General features: G+C 38.2%; 2 protein-coding genes across 3 annotated transcripts in view; one reads left to right on the plus strand and one right to left on the minus strand.

Moving 5' to 3' along the window:
- The window catches only part of SERINC5 (serine incorporator 5), a 191,160-nt gene that overhangs the window by 123,881 nt on the left and 45,304 nt on the right, over positions 1–21,975 (minus strand). The gene's annotated exons all lie outside the window — the stretch shown is intronic.
- On the plus strand, positions 626–1,743 carry SPZ1 (spermatogenic leucine zipper 1). The gene is given in 3 exon segments (XM_060091785.1): positions 626–934; positions 936–1,121; positions 1,123–1,743. Coding segments are annotated over 3 exon segments (1,116 nt in total).

Here is a 21,975-nt window from a genome sequence, read left to right on the forward strand (position 1 = left end):
TCCAGGTGCTATGAAAGAATGGGGACCTTCACCAGGGACGACTTCTCTCAGCCATGCACCTAAGTGTTAGAAAAACATACCACAGTTGACAACATGTTGTATATGGTGGGGATGAGGGGAAAGTCAATGAATATGATGAATATGAAAGTCACTGAATGAGATGAATAAAAACCTAGAAAAGTAAGGAAGGGAAGGACTGCTGTAGAGATCTTTCTGGAGTGGGGAGTAGCTTTAGGTTTTGAGTCACTGGGTGGGAGTTTAAGAGGTTTCTGTTGTGACTCAAAGGAAACAGAATCTGGGGACAGGCCACAATGGTTCAGTGACAGAATAAAGATCTGGTTGCCAGGATCAAGGAATAAACACCAGAAGCCTGGAGGAGGAGAGATGGAGCCCTAGCTCCTGGTCCCCTTTCCCACCCTCCTTCCCCCTAAGTTGTGTAAGATGTTACCTTCCACCTAAACATCATCTTCCTGGTTTCAGACCTTAACTCTGGTCTCTGAGTTCTGCTTAGTTCCACATTCTCTACCCATTTGCACAGAGGATCACCACCTTCCCTTCCTGGAATCTCTAAGGGTTTTCTGCTTTGTTCATGCCCTGGTCATCAGCCCTACTAATTCAGTCTGAGATGGAAGTGCCCACCCTCTCCAAAAGGCTTAAGTCTCCTGATCTCAGTGAAGAGTCTTTGGACCCTAGGATTATCATTGCCTTATTTGAAACTGGATCACTTCCCCCTGTTTCTTGCAGTTCTCTCCCTTCCCTAAAAAACAGTGACCATGAAGCAACCGAACAACGAATTGCAAAGAAGTTTGAAAACCTCTTAAAAGAAATTAAAGATATTGTTAAACATATGACAAGTTATGAAGAGAAGGTCATAGAAACAAAAGAATCTTTTGAGGAAACCAATATCTATGAGGATGTGTCAGAACTTAAAGAAAAAAATCAGAGAACTTGATAAAATAAATAAAGTACTATTGGAAAAGCTGCTTGCTAGTTGGGACTTAGGGAAAGAACAGAGCTCAAAGAAACAGGAGATGATGTTGGAAAACCAGAATTCCAAGGACACCATGCAAGGTTGTGCAAGGGATTTGGTATATTGTTCAGAAAGAAAAAAGAGCCTTTCATGAAACTCAACTAAGTAAGGAAAAAGCAAAGCACAGATTCCCTCTTGTTCAAGAAGAAAATATCAAACTGAAGTACAACATGGAGCAGTTACTACAGGAAGCAAAACACTGGAGTGTGCAACATACTGAGCTCAGTAAACTAATAAAATCCTATCAGAAATCTCAGACAGACATCAAAACTCTTGAAAATAATGGCGCCCATTCCCCAACTCAAACGAATAATGGGGTGTCAGCTAAGCATGAGCTGGAAGAACAAGTGAGGAAACTGAAACAAGACACATATTCACTGCATTTGATTACAGCTTTGCTGGAGAATGAATGCCAACTCTTAGAGCAGAGAGTAGAGCTTCTCAAGGAATTCCATCATCAGAAAGAGGGACCTCTACAAGGGGAGCCAATTCAGATAAACTATGAGCAGAACAAGAAAGAACAGAAGCTATCAAAGGCAGAGAAAGTCGACATACATAAGCAAAACATGCAAGAAATGTTTCAAAAAGGAGACCAATTCTATAGAAGCCTGGGTGTTTGTCATAAAAAGAAAGCTCGTAATAATTTGTTCAATACTCATATTGCAAGAAGAGCTCTTGTAGGAAAAAAGAGGCCAGCCAGCAGCCTAAGTTAGACAACACCAAAAGTAGAAGAAAAGGCAGTTCTTTAAAAAACGACAGTATATCTAGCTCCAGGCATGTCAATCATCAAACCTAGGATAGACCTTTTGGTTCAACCAAGAAATAGCTATAGAACAAGAAGATTAACATTTAACATTATTCATTACCTCAGTGGTTAGGTAAGTTTGGTCTTTAATGACCATCAGTGTCAACTTTTGGTCACATTTGTCACTTTACAATCTGTTTTTGTAGTTATTAGATAGAGATCCTATGACACTTAAACCAAAAGTGAGAATTTACAGGTCCAAATAAGTAAAGATCTAAATAAAAACCACAACAAACAAAGGAAAGGGGTTTATTTATTTAATCATTACCTTGGGGAGGAAGTTCTAGGGAAAAAAGTATATAACACTTTAACTGTGAACCTTTAAAGCTCCCTTTTCAAATGCATATTCCTTTTCCTATTTATTGATATTATCCACTGAAGTGTGGGCAGTAGTTGAGTTAAAAAAAAATAAAAAGCTGATGAGCCACCCCTAAACAGTTTTTCTCTTCTCATAAATCTCCTTATTCCCTGGATCTACCGTTACTAATATTCCTCTCTTGCTCCTCAACTAGTAAATGGTGGGCATACCAGGCAGCAGAGGCCCTTGGGGAAGGACACCTTGGCTTCTTTAGACGAATAGATGTGTGTCTAGATTTTGTTCTGTGCTGGAAAAATTCCTCTCATTACTCCAGGTGGGGACAGTAGAGTTATTCAGGGAAAAAAGCAGTATCTTCTGTTAAGTGAGCTGAACTTTTTGGTTCCAGAAAAGATGGAGCAGAATCATTTCGGCCTATTCCTCCATTAAATAAGCTAAAAACCCTGGACATTATGTATAAAATGAAGGTAAGAAGACCCTGAAAGAGGGAGATAAGGAGATGTACTGGCCAGGGACCTTGAGACTTAAAGAACAGCATAGTGTTAAGTTCGCTGAGATTTCTTTTTGTCTCTTATATATGCTGGGAGCCAATAACCCAGAAATGCCAATGCATTTAGACAAAAAATGCACGTGCACCCACCCCCACAAGCCTGCTTTCTCTTGCTAAGGGATGAGGAAACAGTCTGGCAAGACAGAAACCTTTTTAAAAAAACTGCCCTACTCTGGCCAAACTGCATAAAAAATGCCATGCCTCCACTCTCAGCCCCATCAGCAAATACTGAGCAGAGACACTAGACTTTCACACTTGCCTGGGAGTAATGAAGCACTCCTACTTCTTTCTTCTAGGGTGGTACATACAGAGGTGGCAGAGAAGGGACCTTGGAGTTCCACTCCCACCTGATGGTAACAAGGTGTTCCTCCCTGAGCCCCTTCTCCCAGCGGAGTAAAATGTCAGTGAAGGCCACATAGGTAGCCTAGATTTCTATACCCTTCCCCTGCTGGCACAGCACAGCCAAAGCCTGCTAAAAGAGAAGATTTAGCTAGGATCCAGGGTCTCAAAGCATAATGCCCCAAATGTCCAGAAAACATAAAAAACTCACTCATCATATCAAGAATCAGGAAAATCTCAACTTGAATGAGAAAAGACAATCAACAAGTGCCAACAATGGGATGGCACAGATGTTGGAATTATCTGACAAGAATTTTAAAGCAGTCATTATAAAAATGCTTCATTGAACAATTACAAGCACACTTGAAAAAACAAAAATAATAGAAATTCTCAACAAAGAAACAGAAAATATAAAGAAGAAACAAATGGAAATTGTAGAAATGAAAAATATAATTTGTAAATTAAACTCAATGAATGTGCTCAGTAGTAGAATGTTGATGTCAGAGGAAAGATTCCAGCAACATGAAGATAGAGAAATAGAAATTACCCATTCTGACCAACAGAAAAAATAGGCTGAAAAAAAAAAAAACCCACAGTCTCTGGGCTTCCCTGGTGGTGCAGTGGTTGAGAGTCCGCCTGCGGATGCAGGGGACATGGGTTCGTGCCCTGGTCTGGGAAGGTCCCACATGCCGCGGAGCGGCTGGGCCCGTGAGCCATGGCCGCTGAGCCTGCGCATCCGGAGCCTGTGCTCCGCAATGGGAGAGGCCACAACAGTGAGAGGCCCGTGTACCACACAAAAAAACAAAAAAACAAACAAACAAAAAAAACCCCACAGTCTCAAGACACTTGGAATAAAAATAGATCTAACACTGGTGTCATCAGAGTCGCCCCCAAAAAGTTAGAATGTGGGCTGAAAAAGTATTCATCAAAAAAAAATGGCTGAAAATTCTCTAAATTTAGTGAAAGGCATAAACCTACAGATTCAAGAAACTGAGTGAACTTCAAATAGTATAAATTCAAAGAAGTTCAAGGCATTCATAATCAAATTTCTGAAACCTAAAGACGAAGTGAAAATCTTGAAAGCAGTTATAGAGAAAAGGCTCATTCGAGGTAGGGGAACAACGATCCAAATGACAGTGACTTTCCCATCAGAAACCTCAGGGGCTAGAAGGAAATGAAAGTTTTTCAAGAACTGAAAGAAATGTCAACCCAGAATTATTTACCCAGTGAAAATATCCTTTAGGAATGAAGGTGAAATCAATAAATTCTCACGTAGAGGAAAACTGAGAGAATTAGTAACTCATTTCTCATTTGTTGAAAAAGCCCATTTGGTTATATAACTAACCCTCACTTTTTTACATTCAAGAAGATGAGTGTTCCCTCTAGCCTCAGACTTTGTCTTATTACATTTCCAAACAGGAATTTCACATAGGAGATGCTAAATTAATGAAATGAGAAACTACAGCATAGTTGAACGAAACAATCACTTCTTGTATTTCAGCTTGTCCATATGCATTACCTAACAAATTCTGTCAGTGTCATTTATCTGTCAAATGTTAAGGGGCAAAAAAAAAAAAAAAAAAATGTTAAGGGGCTAACTTTCTAGTTCCTTGTCTGTGCACTAATGTTCCCCTGGTTCCACAACAAACAAGAGAACTGCAGGATCTTCAAATTTTTGAGAGAAACACTGCAATATGCAACATCTGTTGCACACAATACAAACTCAAGGTAGTCATAGTTTCAACTTTAGATTGATGTAGCACTGTACCCAGAAGTAAAATTTCCATTGGTGAGAACTCAGTCACAAGGCCACACCTATCTGAAAGCAACTGGGAACTGAGGTTTTTAGCTGGATAACCATGTTGCCCAGGCAGAAGAAGAATTACTTTTGGAACACTGTGAGGTGGAGAGAAAATATTTTTGTTTCTGCACAGTTAGGGCATTCTAAGCAAATTTTATGGAAACTTGAGACCCTGGACTACAAGCAAGCTCTAGAAGATATTTTCCAACTGTATAGAAAATAAGTGTGCAAAAGACTTACCTAACTTTAGAGATGTGTGTTAACATTTTAAATTGGGGGTGAGGCCTGGGATTGGGAGACTCCTCTGGGTTATAAAACTGGAGACACTGGACTTATATAACCCCTGGAGAGATTTATTGGCTTGGCCAAAAAGTTCGTTCGTGTTTCTCCATAAGACGTTACAGAAAAACTCAAAGGAAATTTTTAGCCAACCCAATACATTATAAAAGGGTTATAGTGAGAACCCAGGATCCAGAGGGTTTTTTTTCCTCCCTCCTTTTAGAGGGGGAGAAGGACAGCTGCCTTTCTTTTCTACATAAAAGCCTGGATTCCTTTTCTCATCATTCCTCCCTTATATTACAGGCCCTGTTTCATGTAGGGTGACATCTGGTTCTCATCTCTCTCCAGGGGTAAGAATTGGAGCAAGGGGAACTAGCACAATTATTATTATGTAAGTAATAATAATCTGTCTCTGATTAAAAAACCTCACGTGTGCATTCAGGATAAAAGAGAGATGAATATTAAAAATCCAACAAAGACAATCACAATCTCCACCACAGGTTCTATTATGAATGAAGCATATGAATGAGAAGCAATGAATGAGAAATTTTCGTATGTTGGAAGTACAAAATATGCGATTTGAAATATTGCTCCCTACTCCATAAATATTTCTTTCTCATGTCTGGAATATGTATCACTTTATAAATAATCTAAGAGACAAAATTTTCCTGTTATAGCCCTTAGTAAAAGGAAAAGATTCCCAGTTAAATAGTATTGGGACTACTAAAAGAAGCACATATTTTTTCCATTTGCCTTTCCCTCTAATGGAAACTACCATCTACTCTGTTTTCCAGCCATCTTGGTTAACAAAACATTGTGCAGTTCATTCTATACTTTACCAAATATGTGCTACATGTTACCAAGAAAAAAAATTTTGCTAAAATAAATTACAGCTTTTTAATTGTCAGATACAGCAAGTGATCTCTGCTATATCAGACTCTCTAGATTTGGTATTGACTTTAAGATTTTATATGTGTGATAAAATTGTTCTTCTACCACAAGGTCATATATATATTTTTTTATCCAATTCCTAAACACGTAAATGAAAATTTCTGAAAACAAGGCATTTTTAAAGGTGTTTCATGTGGGTTCCAGTGGATAACAATCTATTACATACTTTCAGTTAATGTAAATTTATTTGGAGAAGTATCGTGGCATTTTATACATGGAAGGATCTTTAGGCCATCACTTGTTGGCAGTGAAAAGCCAAGGTGTGAAATAAGTGAAATCTGGAACAATAATTAGTATTGACCTAGTCCAGAGTTCTTTAACCCTATATTTTCTCATACCTGAGGGTCAAATTCCAATAAAAATCAAACTGTTTTTGAAACTTGTAGATGTCTAGCCCTATCATCAGTATACTTCTGTCCAACAGCAAGAGTAACTTTTAAGATATATATTTTTGGATAATCCTCTTAGGAAGAAGGGAAAACTCATACAAACTTCTTTGTCAAATAAATTTTTCCCAATAAATTCTTCATAGTAATGAACTAGATTCTTGATTTCAAAGTACTTGGATCCCTAAAAGTTTTCCCCATCAAGCCATAGCAGTTCCACGGATTTTTTTTAAAGTTCTTGATAATAGTGATATTTTAGTAAAAATAAGTACCTTGTTTCCCCTTTAAAATATATTCCATGAGCCAAATATTATTTTTTAAAATTTGGTTTCCATTCAGATCAAAATAAGAGTTTATTTACTACCCTTTAACTGTTTAAAAAATTATGAAATATGACAAATATACAGAAAAACACATAAAACTTATATGTACGATTTAACAAATGATTAAAAATTAAAAATCTATGTAACAACCCCTTGGGTCATGTCATACTGCTTTCTAAAGTGGTTGTACCAATTTACATGCCATTCATTACTGTAAGAGTGTTTCTATTGCCCTAAATTTGCACTTAAATTTAGTATTGTCAGACTTTTTAATTCGATGGTTATGTAATAGTACATCTTGGTGGCTTTAATTTGCATTTCCTTGATTACTGAGTTTAATCAGCTTATTATGTTTGTTAATCATTTGTGTTTTGCTTTTCATGAAGTGCCTATCTTTTGCTTCAAATTATTGATTTATAGGAGTTTTTTATGTATTCTGAAAACTAGTCCTGTGACAATTATGAGTTGCAAACATTCTCTCCCACTCTGCGGCTTGGCTTTTTTACTTTTTTGTGGTTTCTTTTGGTGAACTGAAGTTGTTTTTTTTTTTTAACATCTTTATTGGAGTATAATTGCTTTACACTGTTGTGTTAGTTTCTGCTGTATAACATAGTGAATCAGCTATACATATACATATATCCCCATATCTCCTCCCTCTTCTGTCTCCCTCCCACCCTCCCTATCCCACCCCTCTAGATGGTCACAAAGCACCGAGCTGATCTCCCTGTGCTATGCAGCTGTTTCCCACTAGCTATCTATTTTACATTTGGTAGTTGAACTGAAGTTCTTAATTTCAATGTAGCCCAGTTAATTAAACTTTTCCCTTTTAATTGTGGCTATGTTTTATTTAAGAAATCCTTACCTATATCATGGATAAAAGTTTTCTAAATTTCTTTAATTTCTTGTCTTTCCTATTTCTTTCTTTAATCTCTGAATTGGATCTACACAGAGAGATTCATCAATGTATTTAGGTTGGTTGTCCAAGGATTCTGCATATTTTCATTCCTTTTTCCATGTCTATGCTTTGGGGGCACTTTTTAATCTTTCCAATGAGAAAACTATGAGAATCTTTATATTAAAAAAAGTAAGGATGGTATAATGAAAGAAGCATTGCACAAAGAGGGAGGTGATTCTGGATCCTAACTCATCTGGGTCCTAACTCATCTGTTCCTTGTACAAGGTGGAGATAGTAACTTTCTTTTGGACCAAGGACCAATGGTCAAAGATTCTCTGGCTCTCTCTCAGCTAAGGTCTTATTGCTCTCTGAGGAGTAGGAACAGATTAGATGAGAGAATTAGAAACTAACCAGAAGCAAGCATGCCCCAAAAGGAAGGGAACAATAGCAAATAATCCAGGTATACAAGATGTCCAGGAGTTGGGGTCATTGATATTTTGAAAGTAAAATAGAAAGGTAATTTTACATAAAGGAGAAAGGTGTACCAGATCAAAGTGAAGTAGAGGAGTGGATTTATCATCATCATGCAATCATCATTATTATTTCTAAAATGTTCCCCCACAAACCTGATCAATGTAGAAAGTAATGTTTAAAATATTTCTTAACACAAATAAGGCCTCAGACAAAGATTCATCATAGGAGTGTCACAGTCAGTTGAGTGTACTTTTCTAACAATTACAGTTTTCTCGAGGAAACCACTAACCACTAATCCATATTTAATTAAGTCTTCTCTCACAGGGAAGCATACTGTACAGCATTTTGCTTGGCACTGGTCTGTTATGAAGCTTCATTTTATGAGGAAGTAGGTGCTGATATTTGCATTCTATTTTTATTTTAAGAATTTTTTTTTTAATTTAAGAGAAATGTACCATTTAGTAATTCTCAGACTTTTCTGGGGAAATATCCTATTTTGTTTATTTGTATCTTTACCCTTTTTCTTGATCTACCACATTAGTCTTTTCCAAAAACTGGATTTGGGTTTGTTAATCTTCTTCATTATTTTTTTATTCCATTTTAATAATTTCTGTCCTTATTTTGATGCCCCACCTTTTTTTAGTGTTTTGTTGTGCTTTTTCAATTTCTTGAGTTGAACCCTTACGGTGTTTATTTTTAACCCTATTGTTTCCTCAAAAAATATTAAAAGTTATAAATTTCCCTGTATATACTGTGGATGTAGATCATAAATATTCATAGGAAATGCTTTCATTATTATTAATTTTAGTTTTAAAAAATATTTTAAAATTATTTCCTTTATAACCCAAACATTATTAAGCAGGTCAGTAGATACATTGCTATGACTTTAAGTATTATTTTTTAAGTTATACATAGACATCATATGTTGCCCTTTGTGTGTTTGATATATTTCATAGGAAAAAACTTATAATGAAAAGATACTTATAGCCCAGCAATTTTACTTATAATCTCTATAGAAACTCTTGCACATGAGCAAAAGTAGACTGTACAGTAATATTCTTTGCAACATTGCAGTATTGTGGGAAATAAACCCTAATCTATCAGTAAAGAATAATTAAATTGGGCTATATTTTGAAAAGTAATAGTATAGAAATTAAAATGAACTAAAATTACATGTATCAGCATGCAGAGATTTTTTTGACATCTTTGGTCAGAACTCTGGACTGATATCAATTACAATATCTAATCAAAAGAAGCATATTTTCTTATTAATCTAAGAATTTTAATAAAACTAACCACCTAAAGTTTTACATATCTTAAATAAATATAGTGTTTACACAAGTATTTTTATAATGTTATCATTTTTCATTGTTTTTCTTATATATTTCTGTCAACAGTAAAATACTATCTAATATTTTTTTATTTTCTTTATTATTATTTTTTTTGGCTGCATTGGGTCTTAGTTGCAGCATGCAGGATCTTCATTGAGGCATGCAGGATCTTTCATTGCGGTGCAGGCTCTTCATTGTGGCGTGCGGGCTTCTCTCTAGCTGTGGCGTGTGGATTTTCTCTCTCTAGTTGTGGCATGCGGGCTCCAGAGCACCTGGGCTCTGTAGTTGCGGCACGCAGGTTCTTTCATTGAGGCACGTGAGCTCAGTAGTTGTGGCGCAGGGGCTTAGTTGCCCCATGACATGTGGGATCTTAGTTCCCTGACCAGGAATCAAACCCGCGTCCTCTACATTGGAAGGTGGATTCTTTACCACGGGACCACCAGGGAAGTCCCATTATCTAATATTCTAACAAAAGTTTTAAGTTACTTTTTTAAAAGGGACAATCCTCTGAGGAAGAAAAGAGAATGGCAACTTTAACCAGTCATCGTATTCCAAATATATTGCTGTCAGTTATGACCATACTTAGATGTTCCGATAGTGTCTTCTGAACATAAAGTTCATTGATGAAAATTATTTTTAAAAAGAGGACATTGGCACCTCTAACACGCATACACCCAAATATGCCTATAACTTTTTTTTTAAGTCTTTATTGAATTCGTTACAATATTGCTTCTGTTTTATGTTCTGGTTTTTTGGCTGCGAGGCATGTGGGATCTTAGCTCCCCAACCAGGGATCAAAACTGCACCCCAGCAGTGGAAAGAAAAGTCTTAACCACTTGACTGCCAGTGAAGTCCCCTATAATTCTTAATTATGAAAAGCAACTAGTAGACAATATAATGTTCTTAGTTAACGTCCAGTCATTAGTTCTGTTTCAGCCTTGAAATCTTCTGAGTTCATGCATTTATTATTAACATAGGAGTTTTGCCTTGTTATAAGCTTTTAAAAATACCTTTATTTTGTTGCCAGGCTGGGCTTGGCTCCTCCTCATAGGCAGCTGTGTCTTGGAAGACACAAACTTGTGGGAAAGTATTCAGCCTTTTGCCACCGAATATGAGGTTAGTTGTAGAGTTTTGTAGATATTCTTTATCAAGTAGGGAAGTTTCCCTCTATTCCCAGGGTCCTGAGGGTTATCAGGAATAAATATTGAATACTGTCAAATGCTTTTTCTGCATCAATTGAAATGACTATGTGATTTTTAAAAATTCACCTGTTAGGGCTTCCCTGGTGGCGCAGTGGTTGAGAGTCCTCCTGCTGATGCAGGGGACACGAGTTCGTGCCCCGGTCCAGGAAGATCCCACATGCAGCAGAGCGGCTGGGCCCGTGAGCCATGGCCGTTGAGCCTGCGCGTCTGGAGCCTGTGCTCCGCAACAAGAGAGGCCACAACAGTGAGAGGCCCGCGTACCACCAAAAAAAAAAAAAAAAAAAAAAATTCTTCTGTTAATATGATGGATTACATAGATTGATTTTTGAATATTGAACTTGCCTTGCATCCCTGAAATAAACTCAGTCGGTCATGGGATTTTTTTAAATATTAATGAATTATATTTGATAATATTTTGATAAGAATTTTTGTTTATATTCATAAGGGATATTGGTATTTTGTTTTCCTTTTTGTACTGTCTTTGTCTGGTTTCAGTATTAAGGTAATACTGGCTTTATAAAATGAATTGGGAAGTGTTCCTTTCTCTTCTAATTTCTGGAAGAGATTGTGTACAATTGATGTTAATTCTGCTTTAAACATTTGGTAGAATTCTCCAGTGAAATTATTTGAGCCTCGAGTCTTTTGGGGAAGATTTTAAATTATGAATTCAATTTCCTTAATAGTTATAATGCTATTCATATGCTCTATTTCATATTGAGTGAGTTGTGGTAGTTCGTGTTTTTTGAGGAATTAATCCATTTCATCTAAGTTGTCAAACTTACATGTGTAGAGTTGTTTGTACTATCCTCTTTTTTTTTTTTTTTTTTGCGGTACGCAGGCCTCTCACTGTTGTGGCCTCTCCCGTTGCGGAGCACAGGCTCCAGACGCGCAGGCCCAGTGGCCATGGCTCACGGACCTAGCCGCTCCGCGGCATGTGGGATCCTCCCGGACCAGGGCACGAACCCGTGTCCCCTGCATTGGCAGGCAGACTCTCAACCGCTGCACCACCAGGGAAGCCCTGTATTATCCTCTTAATTATTCTTTTGACATCTCTAAGGTTTGCAGTGATATCCCTTGTCCCATTCCTGATATTGAAAATTTGTGTCTTCTCTGTTTTTTTCCCTGTTGGTCTTACTAGAGGTTTGTCAATTTTATTGATACTTTCAAAGAACCAGTTTTTTGTTTCATTGAATTTTTCTCTTTTCAATTTCTTTGATTTCTGCTCTTCATTATTTCCTTCCTTCTGCTTGCTTTGGGTTTATTTACTCTTATTTTTCTAGCTTTTTGAGGTGGGAACTTAGATTATTGATTTGAGACTTCTGAAAATTCCCTATAATACCAAAATCATAACCTGAATATATGATTGCTGTACAGCAATTGGTAAACTTTTCTTTTTATTAAGTATTGAAGGACATTATTTTTCATAATGTTTTCCTAATATTTAAAGAATGTTAGGAAATATTATTAAATTATAATTTTATTATATTCAATATTTCAGTTGAGATTATTGCCCTATTATTTAATTTTATCAATAAAATTATCAATAAAACTATCTGTATGGCAGGATCCTGTGAGTACAAGAATATAACAAGAATAAGCCTTACACGAAAGCTACTAAGTCTTCTTGTAATGTACTGAAGATAGAATTCTGGGAAAAATTTTTGAAGAACATCAGCTCTCACACTCTCTCCTCCAAGTAGCCCCCCTTACACAGACTTCTCATCAACTATTTTCTGGTGTCATCTCCCTTCCTTACACTGGAATTCTTGCTGAATTTTTGTTGCTGTTGTTGAATCCATTGGCATTTTGCAATCATTTTTTAAATTGTGCTCTATGTGGCCCTTGACACCTTTGATCCTGCTCCTTATGCACTGACTTTCCTTAGGGTTCTGTTCTTAGTTCTAATCTCTTCTTATGTGATCTCATTAGTACACAAGTCTGCATTAATCCAGACACCCCACCTTAAACCCTTAAAAAGACTGCTTAAACTAAAGAATAGACATAGCAGGGCCAAAAAAGTAGGGATGAATATGAGATTCCATATCTCATGGGCTATATATTCAGTATGACTTGGTGAGGATATGTGCAGTTGGAAGAGTGAGGGTGAGGAAAAAGGAGGAGCTGAAGATAAGACCTAAGGTTCCAACTTCAGCCCTGGGTTCCATTCACTAAGCTAGGAGGTGAAACAGGTTTGGAAAGAAATATAATGAGTCAACCTTTGGATGTGAAATTTCTGTTTCTTTGCTGTTTCCCACAATGCACAAACAACTGAGGGCATATATTTGAAAAGAAAATAATTCCAAAAGTGAAAGTTCTATATGTCTACCTTTTAAATAGAAATATGTAGGCATATTAGTCAACAAATTTTATTAAGCACATATTTTGCACCAGGCCTTAGGTAAGGTATATGTTAAAGAAACAGACAGAAAGATGTTTTGAGAGACAATTCTTTTTGCATTTTTGTGGTCTTGTGGCAGCTTTTTTCTGAATCACCTGTTCAAGGATGTTTGTATAGCAAACAGCCTTGCAAGATTCAAATAGAGTTTCCCTCCAGGGCAAAGAGCAGGTATGTTTGCTGTCTAGTATATTGAAGATAGTGTTTTCCTCCAGGGCAAAGGTTGGGTAGGTTAGCTATTAGCAACTTTTAAAGATTGGGATTTCCTAAATTCAAATTTCCTCAACTGGGACATAAATCAATTACATGTGCAGAACCTATCTGAGTCTTTCTCTCTACCACCCCCATGAGATCTTGGGGAACAAAGGAACAGATGGAAATATGAGGTTCATGCTGCCTCTGCTATGAGTTATAAAGTCCTTTGTTTCTGACCCAGGAGTCTCATGTCTTCAGCCAGCACCTGTGAAACTGTGACACGTTAACTAGTTAGCTTGAAAGTAGGGTAAAATCTCAGACCATTCATAGTTCTTGACAATGTCCAGCCAACAGTTGGATAAGAGATCTTGGGTTTCTTCTGAACTCGAGATCCTGAATCCAACTGTCTGCTGGACATTGTCCAAGATATGGCTTTGGGTGTCATCAGCATATAAGCGGTCATTAAACCATGGTAGTGGATGTGATCATCTAGGTTAGTGTTATCTGGAAAGGAGGACTTAGTACAGAGCTTTGAGGAACTCCAGTATCTAATAATCTGACTGAAGAAGGGGGTTCAAGGGAGTCTTGGAGAAGACTTCAGGTCAGTGTGATGCCACAGAACCAAAGGGAGAGAGTGCTTAAAGGAGAGAATGGTCAAGTGTATCAAATGCTGAGAGACCACATAAAATGAGAACTGTAAACGTCCATTGAATTTAGCAATTTGGTCACTGTGACTTAACAACAGCCGTAAGAGCAGTTCAGTGGAGTAATTGGGTGGAATCCTAACTGGAGGAAACGGAGGCAGAGAGTAAGGGCCAACAGCTCTTTCCTACAGAAGAGGAAGGGGAGGAAGAGGGTTCACGGAAGAGCCTTTGCTTTCAGCTTTATGGGCAAAGATTATGCAAATAGCAATGTGATCACCACCAGTGCTTTTCAGGTGAAAATACTTTCTCTGCTTTCAAAAACTTGCTGGTAGGACAGGAATAAAGACACAGACATAGAGAATGGACTTGAGGACACAGGGAGGGTGAAGGGTAAGCTGGAACGAACTGAGAGAGTGGCATGGACATATATACACTACAAAATGTAAAATAGATAGCTAGTGGGAAGCAGCTGCATAGCACAGGGAGATCAGCTCGGATCTTTGTGACCACCTAGAGGGGTGGGATAGGGAGGGTGGGAGGGAGACACAAGAGGGTGGAGATATGGGGATATATGTATACATATAGCTGATTCACTTTGTTATAGAGCAGAAACTAACGCACCATTGTAAAGCAATTATACTCCAATAAAGATGTTAAAAAAAAAAAACTTGCTGGTCTAAAGACAGTCCTTCGGTTTGAGGCTGAATAGAGTCTGTTGAGCCAGTGTGTACTAAATTAGAAAAGTTATACTTATTTGAAGAGATCTTCCAATGCCTCCATTGGAAGACCTCTTGAAATAAGAGACAATAGGAAAAATTCAGAAATGGGACTTAATGGGGATATAGGCCATCATCAAAACTGCAAAAACAGATAAAAAGCTAAGAATGAAAGCCCCATTTTGGGAAAAAAGTGTATGAGGAAATTTAGTGTCATCAAGATAACTAAAGCCCAGATGGCCTGCTTAGGAGCTCTTGGCATTAAATGGACACTGATAAAGAGATGATCATATAGGGAATTCCCTGGCAGTCCAGTGGTTAGGGCTCCATGCTCTCACTGCTGGAGGGCCCGGGTTTGATCCCTGGTCAGGGAACTAGGATCCCAAAATCCATGCAGCATGCCCCACCCCAAAAAAAAGAGAGAGAGAGAGAGAGAGAGAGAGAGAGAGAGAATCATAAATAAGGAGAAAATGCCAAGGAGGGAATGAGGTCCCAAATAAGCTAAGTCCCTCTGTAAGCTGAGCACCTGTTGCAGTCACCCTGTAAGAGGAGAGGCATAGACAGAAAGGTTCCATTTTTCCATTTAGTGCATACTTTTCTTTAACCTGTTTGTCAGATTTTTTTGTTTAATTTATATTGTAAGGACCTGAAAAGCCATGTGTCTCTATTGAGAGTTATTTATCCAATGACGATGGGATGAAATCAATATCAAGACATTATACAATATGGAGAAAAAATACATCTAGTGCCTCTTAGAGTCTATTCTTAATCTGAAGGAATAAATTAAAGATTACTGGCTACAACACCCAAAGAGCAGAAAGTACTAATAAAGATCAATTGGGATGTTCCTATAGAGGGAAGTATTCTGCTCTTTTTCAGTCTTCTTTATTGAGAGATTAAATTCCATACTTAATGGGCACTAAATGGTAGGGTACAAAAAGTCACAAACCCTTACTTCCCTAAATCAAATGTATCTACTTTGAGGAGGGGGAGAGTCAACCTCAGTTATTTGAGGACTCCTTTCGCTCCCCAGGATTACACAAGAATTCTGGGCTCCTGCCTCTCAGAAAATGGGTTAGGACTGGCTCTTTGTCCTCGGTGGTTGCATCACTGTCATTGCTTTGAAGACTCTGCAGTGCTGCTATAGAGCCTGGTCCCAGCTAATGTTTTTTTTTTTTTTTTTTTTTTTTTTACCACTTTATTTTTTTTATTTTTATTTTTTTTTTATTTTTATTTTTTATTTTACAAATTTAATCAGTTATACATATACATATGTTCCCATATCCCCTCCCTTTTGCGTCTCCCTCCCACCCTCCCTATCCCACCCCTCCAGGCAGTCACAAAGAACCGAGCTGATCTCCCTGTGCTATGCGGCTGCTTCCCACTAGCTATCTACCTTATGTTTGGTAGTGTATATATGTCCATGCCGCTCTTTCACTTTGTCACAGCTTACCCTTCCCCCTCCCCATATCCTCAAGTCCATGCTCTAGTAGGTCTGTGTCTTTATTCCTGTCTTACTCCTAGGTTCTTGATGACATTTTTTTTCTTAAATTCCATATATATGTGTCAGCATACAGTATTTGTCTTTCTCTTTCTGACTTACTTCACTCTGTATGACAGACTCTAGGTCCATCCACCTCATTACAAATAGCTCAATTTCATTTCTTTTTATGGCTGAGTAATATTCCATTGTATATATGTGCCACATCTTCTTTATCCATTCATCCGATGATGGACACTTAGGTTGTTTCCATTTCCGGGCTATTGTAAATAGGGCTGCTATGAACATTTTGGTACATGTCTCTTTTTGAATTATGGTTTTCTCAGGGTATATGCCCAGTAGTGGGATTGCTGGGTCATATGGTAGTTCTATTTGTAGTTTTTTAAGGAACCTCCATACCGTTCTCCATAGTGGCTGTACCAATTCACATTCCCACCAGCAGTGCAAGAGGGTTCCCTTTTTTCCACACCCTCTCCAGCATTTATTGTTTCTAGATTTTTTGATGATGGCCATTCTGACTGGTGTGAGATGATATCTCATTGTAGTTTTGATTTGCATTTCTCTAATGAGTAAAGATGTTGAGCATCCTTTCATGTGTTTGTTGGCTGTCTGTATATCTTCTGTGGAGAAATGTCTATTTAGGTCTTCTGCCCATTTTTGGATTGGGTTGTTTGTTTTTTTGCTATTGAGCTGCATGAGCTGCTTATAAATTTTGGAGATTAATCCTTTGTCAGTTGCTTCATTTGCAAATATTTTCTCCCATTCTGAGGGTTGTCTTTTGGTCTTGTTTATGGTTTCCTTTGCTGTGCAAAAGCTTTGAAGTTTCATTAGGTCCCATGTGTTTATTTTTGTCTTTATTTCCATTTCTCTAGGAGGTGGGTCAAAAAGGATCTTGCTGTGATTTATGTCATAGAGTGTTCTGCCTATGTTTTCCTCTAGGAGTTTGATAGTGTCTGGCCTTACATTTAGGTCTTTAATCCATTTTGAGCTTATTTTTGTGTATGGTGTTAGGGAGTGATCTAATCTCATACTTTTACATGTCCCTGTCCAGTTTTCCCAGCACCACTTATTGAAGAGACTGTCCTTTCTCCACTGTACATTCCTGCCTCCTTTATCAAAGATAAGGTGACCATATGTCCGTGGGTTTATCTCTGGGCTTTCTATCCTGTTCCATTGATCTATCTTTCTGTTTTTGTGCCAGTACCATACTGTCTTGATTACTGTAGCTTTGTAGTATAGTCTGAAGTCAGGGAGCCTGATTCCTCCAGCTCCATTTTTCGTTCTCAAGATTGCTTTGGCTATTCGGGGTCTTTTGTGTTTCCATACAAATTGTGAAACTTTTTGTTCTAGCTCTGTGAAAAATGCCATTGGTAGTTTGATAGGGATTGCATTGAATCTGTAGATTGCTTTGGGTAGTAGAGTCATTTTCACAATGTTGATTCTTCCAATCCAAGAACATGGTACATCTCTCCATCTATTTGTATCATCTTTAATTTCTTTCATCAGTGTCTTATAATTTTCTGCATACAGGTCTTTTGTCTCCTTAGGTAGGTTTATTCCTAGATATTTTATTCTTTTTGTTGCAATGGTAAATGGGAGTGTTTCCTTGATTTCACTTTCAGATTTTTCATCATTAGTATATAGGAATGCCAGAGATTTCTGTGCATTAATTTTGTATCCTGCAACTTTACCAAATTTTTTTTTTTTTTTTTTTTTTTTTTGCTGTACGCGGGCCTCTCACTGCTGTGGCCTCTCCCGTTGCGGAGCACAGGTTCCGGACACACAGGCTCCGCGGCCGTGGCTTGCGGGCCCAGCCGCTCCGCGGCATGTGGGATCTTCCGGGATCGGGGCACGAACCCGTGTCCCCTGCATCGGCAGGCGGACTCTCAACCACTGCGCCACCAGGGAAGCCCCCTTACCAAATTCATTGATTAGCTCTAGTAGTTTTCTGGTAGCATCTTTAGGATTCTCTATGTATAGTATCATGTCATCTGCAAACAGTGACAGCTTTACTTCTTCTTTTCCCATTTGGATTCCTTTTATTTCCTTTTCTTCTCTGATTGCTGTGGCTAAAACTTCCAAAACTATATTGAATAAGAGTGGTGAGAGTGGGCAACCTTGTCTTGTTCCTGATCTTAGTGGAAATGGTTTCAATTTTTCACCATTGAGGACGATGCTGGCTGTGGGTTTGTCATATATGGCCTTTATTATGTTGAGGAAAGTTCCCTCTATGCCTACTTTCTGCAGGGTTTTTATCATAAATGGGTGTTGAATTTTGTCAAAAGCTTTCTCTGCATCTATTGAGATGATCATATGGTTTTTCTCCTTCAGTTTGTTAATATGGTGTATCACGTTGATTGATTTGCGTATATTGAAGAATCCTTGCATTCCTGGAATAAACCCCACTTGATCATGGTGTATGATCCTTTTAATGTGCTGTTGGATTCTGTTTGCTAGTATTTTGTTGAGGATTTTTGCATCTATGTTCATCAGTGATATTGGCCTGTAGTTTTCTTTCTTTGTGACATCCTTGTCTGGTTTTGGTATCAAGGTGATGGTGGCCTCGTAGAATGAGTTTGGGAGTGTTCCTCCCTCTGCTATATTTTGGAAGAGTTTGAGAAGGATAGGTGTTAGCTCTTCTCTAAATGCTTGATAGAATTCGCCTGTGAAGCCATCTGGTCCTAGGCTTTTGTTTGTTGGAAGATTTTTGATCACAGTTTCAATTTCAGTGCTTGTGATTGGTCTGTTCATATTTTCTATTTCTTCCTGATTCAGTCTTGGCAGGTTGTGCATTTCTAAGAATTTGTCCATTTCTTCCAGGTTGTCCATTTTATTGGCATAGAGTTGCTTATAGTAATCTCTCATGATCTTTTGTATTTCTGCAGTGTCAGTTGTTACTTCTCCTTTTTCATTTCTAATTCTATTGATTTGAGTCTTCTCCCTTTTTTTCTTGATGAGTCTGGCTAATGGTTTATCAATTTTGTTTATCTTCTCAAAGAACCAGCTTTTAGTTTTATTGATCTTTGCTATCGTTTCCTTCATTTCTTTTTCATTTATTTCTGATCTGATTTTTATGATTTCTTTCCTTCTGCTAACTTTGGGATGTTTTTGTTCTTCTTTCTCTAATTGCTTTAGGTGCAAGGTTAGGTTGTTTATTCGAGATGTTTCCTGTTTCTTAAGGTGGGATTGTATTGCCATAAACTTTCCTCTGAGAACTGCTTTTGCTGCATCCCATAGGTTTTGGGTCGTCGTGTCTCCATTGTCATTTGTTTCTAGGTATTTTTTAATTTCCTCTTTGATTTCTTCAGTGATCTCTTGGTTATTAAGTAGTGTATTGTTTAGCCTCCATGTGTTTGTATTTTTTACAGATCTTTAACTCTAATTGATATCTAGTCTCATAGCATTGTGGCTGGAAAAGATACTTGATACAATTTCAACTTTCTTAAATGTACCAAGGCTTGATTTGTGACCCAATGTATGATCTATCCTGGAGAATGTTCCATGAGCAGTTGAGAAGAATGTGTATTCTGTTGTTTTTGGATAGAATGTCCTATAAATATCAATTAAGTCCATCTTGTTTAATGTATCATTTAAAGCTTGTGTTTCCTTATTTATTTTCATTTTGGATGACCTCTCCATTGGTGAAAGTGGGGTGTTAAAGTCCCCTACTATGATTGTGTTACTGTCGATTTCTCCTTTTATGGCTGTTAATATTTCCCTTATGTATTGAGGTGCTCCTATGTTGGGTGCATAAATATTTACAATTGTTATATCTTCTTCTTGGATTGATCCCTTGATCATTATGTAGTGTCCTTCTTTGTCTCTTCTAGTAGTCTTTATTTTAAAGTCTATTTTGTCTGATATGAGAATTGCTACTCCAGCTTTCTTTTGGTTTCCATTTGCATGGAATATCTTTTTCCATCCCCTTACTTTCAGTCTGTATGTGTCTCTAGGTCTGAAGTGGGTCTCTTGTAGACAGCATATATATGGGTCTTGTTTTTGTATCCATTCAGCCAGTCTGTGTCTTTTGGTGGGAGCATTTAGTCCATTTACATTTAAGGTAATTATTGATATGTATGTTCCTATTCCCATTTTCTTAATTGTTTTGGGTTTGTTATTGTAGTTCTTTTCCTTCTCTTGTGTTTCCCACTTAGAGAAGTTCCTTTAGCATTTGTTGTAAAGCTGGTTTGGTGGTGCTGAACTCTCTCAGCTTTTGCTTGTCTGTAAACGTTTTAATTTCTCCATCAAATCTGAATGAGATCCTTGCTGGGTAGAGTAATCTTGGTTGCAGGTTTTTCTCCTGCATCACTTTAATTATGTCCTGCCACTCCCTTCTGGCTTGTAGAGTTTCTGCTGAGAGATCAGCTGTTATCCTGATGGGGATTCCCTTGTGTGTTATTTGTTGTTTTTGCCTTGCTGCTTTTAATATGATTTCTTTGTGTTTAATTTTTGACAGTTTGATTAATATGTGTCTTGGTGTATTTCTCCTTGGATTTATTCTGTATGGGACTCTCTGTGCCTCCTGGACTTGATTAACTATTTCCTTTCCCATATTAGGGAAGTTTTCAACTATAATTTCTTCAAATATTTTCTCAGTCCCTTTCTTTTTCTCTTCTTCTTCTGGAACCCCTATAATTCGAATGTTGGTGCGTTTAATGTTGTCCCAGAGGTCTCTGAGACTGTCCTCTGTTCTTTTCATTCTTTTTTCTTTATTTTGCTCTGCAGCAGTTATTTCCACTATTTTATCTTCCACCTCACTTATCCGTTCTTCTGCCTCAGCTATTCTGCTATTGATCCCATCTAGAGTATTTTTTATTTCATTTATTGTGTTTTTAATCGATGCTTGATTCATCTTTAGTTCTTCTAGGTCCTTGTTAACTGTTTCTTGCATTTTGTCTATTCTATTTCCAAGATTTTGGATCATCTTTACCATCATTATTCTGAATTCTTTTTCAGGTAGACTGCCTATTACCTCTTCATTTGTTAGGTCTGGTGGGTTTTTATCTTGCTCCTTCTCCTGCTGTGTGTTTTTCTGTCTTCTCATTTTGCTTATGTTACTGTGTTTGGGGTCTCCTTTTTGCAGGCTGCAGGTTCGTAGTTCCCGTTGTTTTTGGTGTGTGTCCCCAGTGGCTAAGGTTGGTTTAGTGGGTTGTGTAGGCTTCTTGGTGGAGGGGACTACTGCCTGTGTTCTGGTGGATGAGGCTGGATCTTGTCTTTCTGGTGGGCAGGTCCACGTTTGGTGGTGTGTTTTGGGGTGTCTGCGGACTTTTTATGATTTTAGGCAGCCTCTCTGCTAATGGGTGGCGTTGTGTTCCTGTCTTGCTAGTTGTTTGGCATAGGGTGTCCAGCACTATAGCCTGCTGGTCGTTGAGTGAAGCTGGGTGCTGCTGTTGAGATGGAGATCTCTGGAAGATTTTCGCCGTTTGATATTGTGTGGAGCTGGGAGGTCTCCTGTGGACCAGTGTCCTGAAGTTGGCTCTCCCACCTCAGAGGCACAGCACTGACTCCTGGCTCCTCAATTTGGGATGATTTGTTGTCTATTCATGTATTCCACAGATGCAGGGTACATCAAGTTGATTGTGGAGCTTTAATCCGCTGCTTCTGAGGCTGCTGGGAGAGGTTTCCCTTTCTCTTCTTTGTTCTCACAGCTCCTGGGTCTCAGCTTTGGATTTGGCCCCGCCTCTTCGTGTAGGTCGCCGGAGGGCGTCTGTTCTTCGCTCAGACAGGACAGGGTTAAAGGAGCAGCCTCTTCGGGGACTCTGGCTCACTCAGGCCGGGCGGGAGGGAGGGGGACGGAGTGCGGGGCGAGCCTGCAGGGGCAGAGGTCGGCGTGACGTTGCAC

This window comes from Mesoplodon densirostris, chromosome 3 (genome assembly GCF_025265405.1).
Source record: "Mesoplodon densirostris isolate mMesDen1 chromosome 3, mMesDen1 primary haplotype, whole genome shotgun sequence".
In the NCBI taxonomy this organism is placed as follows: domain Eukaryota; kingdom Metazoa; phylum Chordata; class Mammalia; order Artiodactyla; family Ziphiidae; genus Mesoplodon; species Mesoplodon densirostris.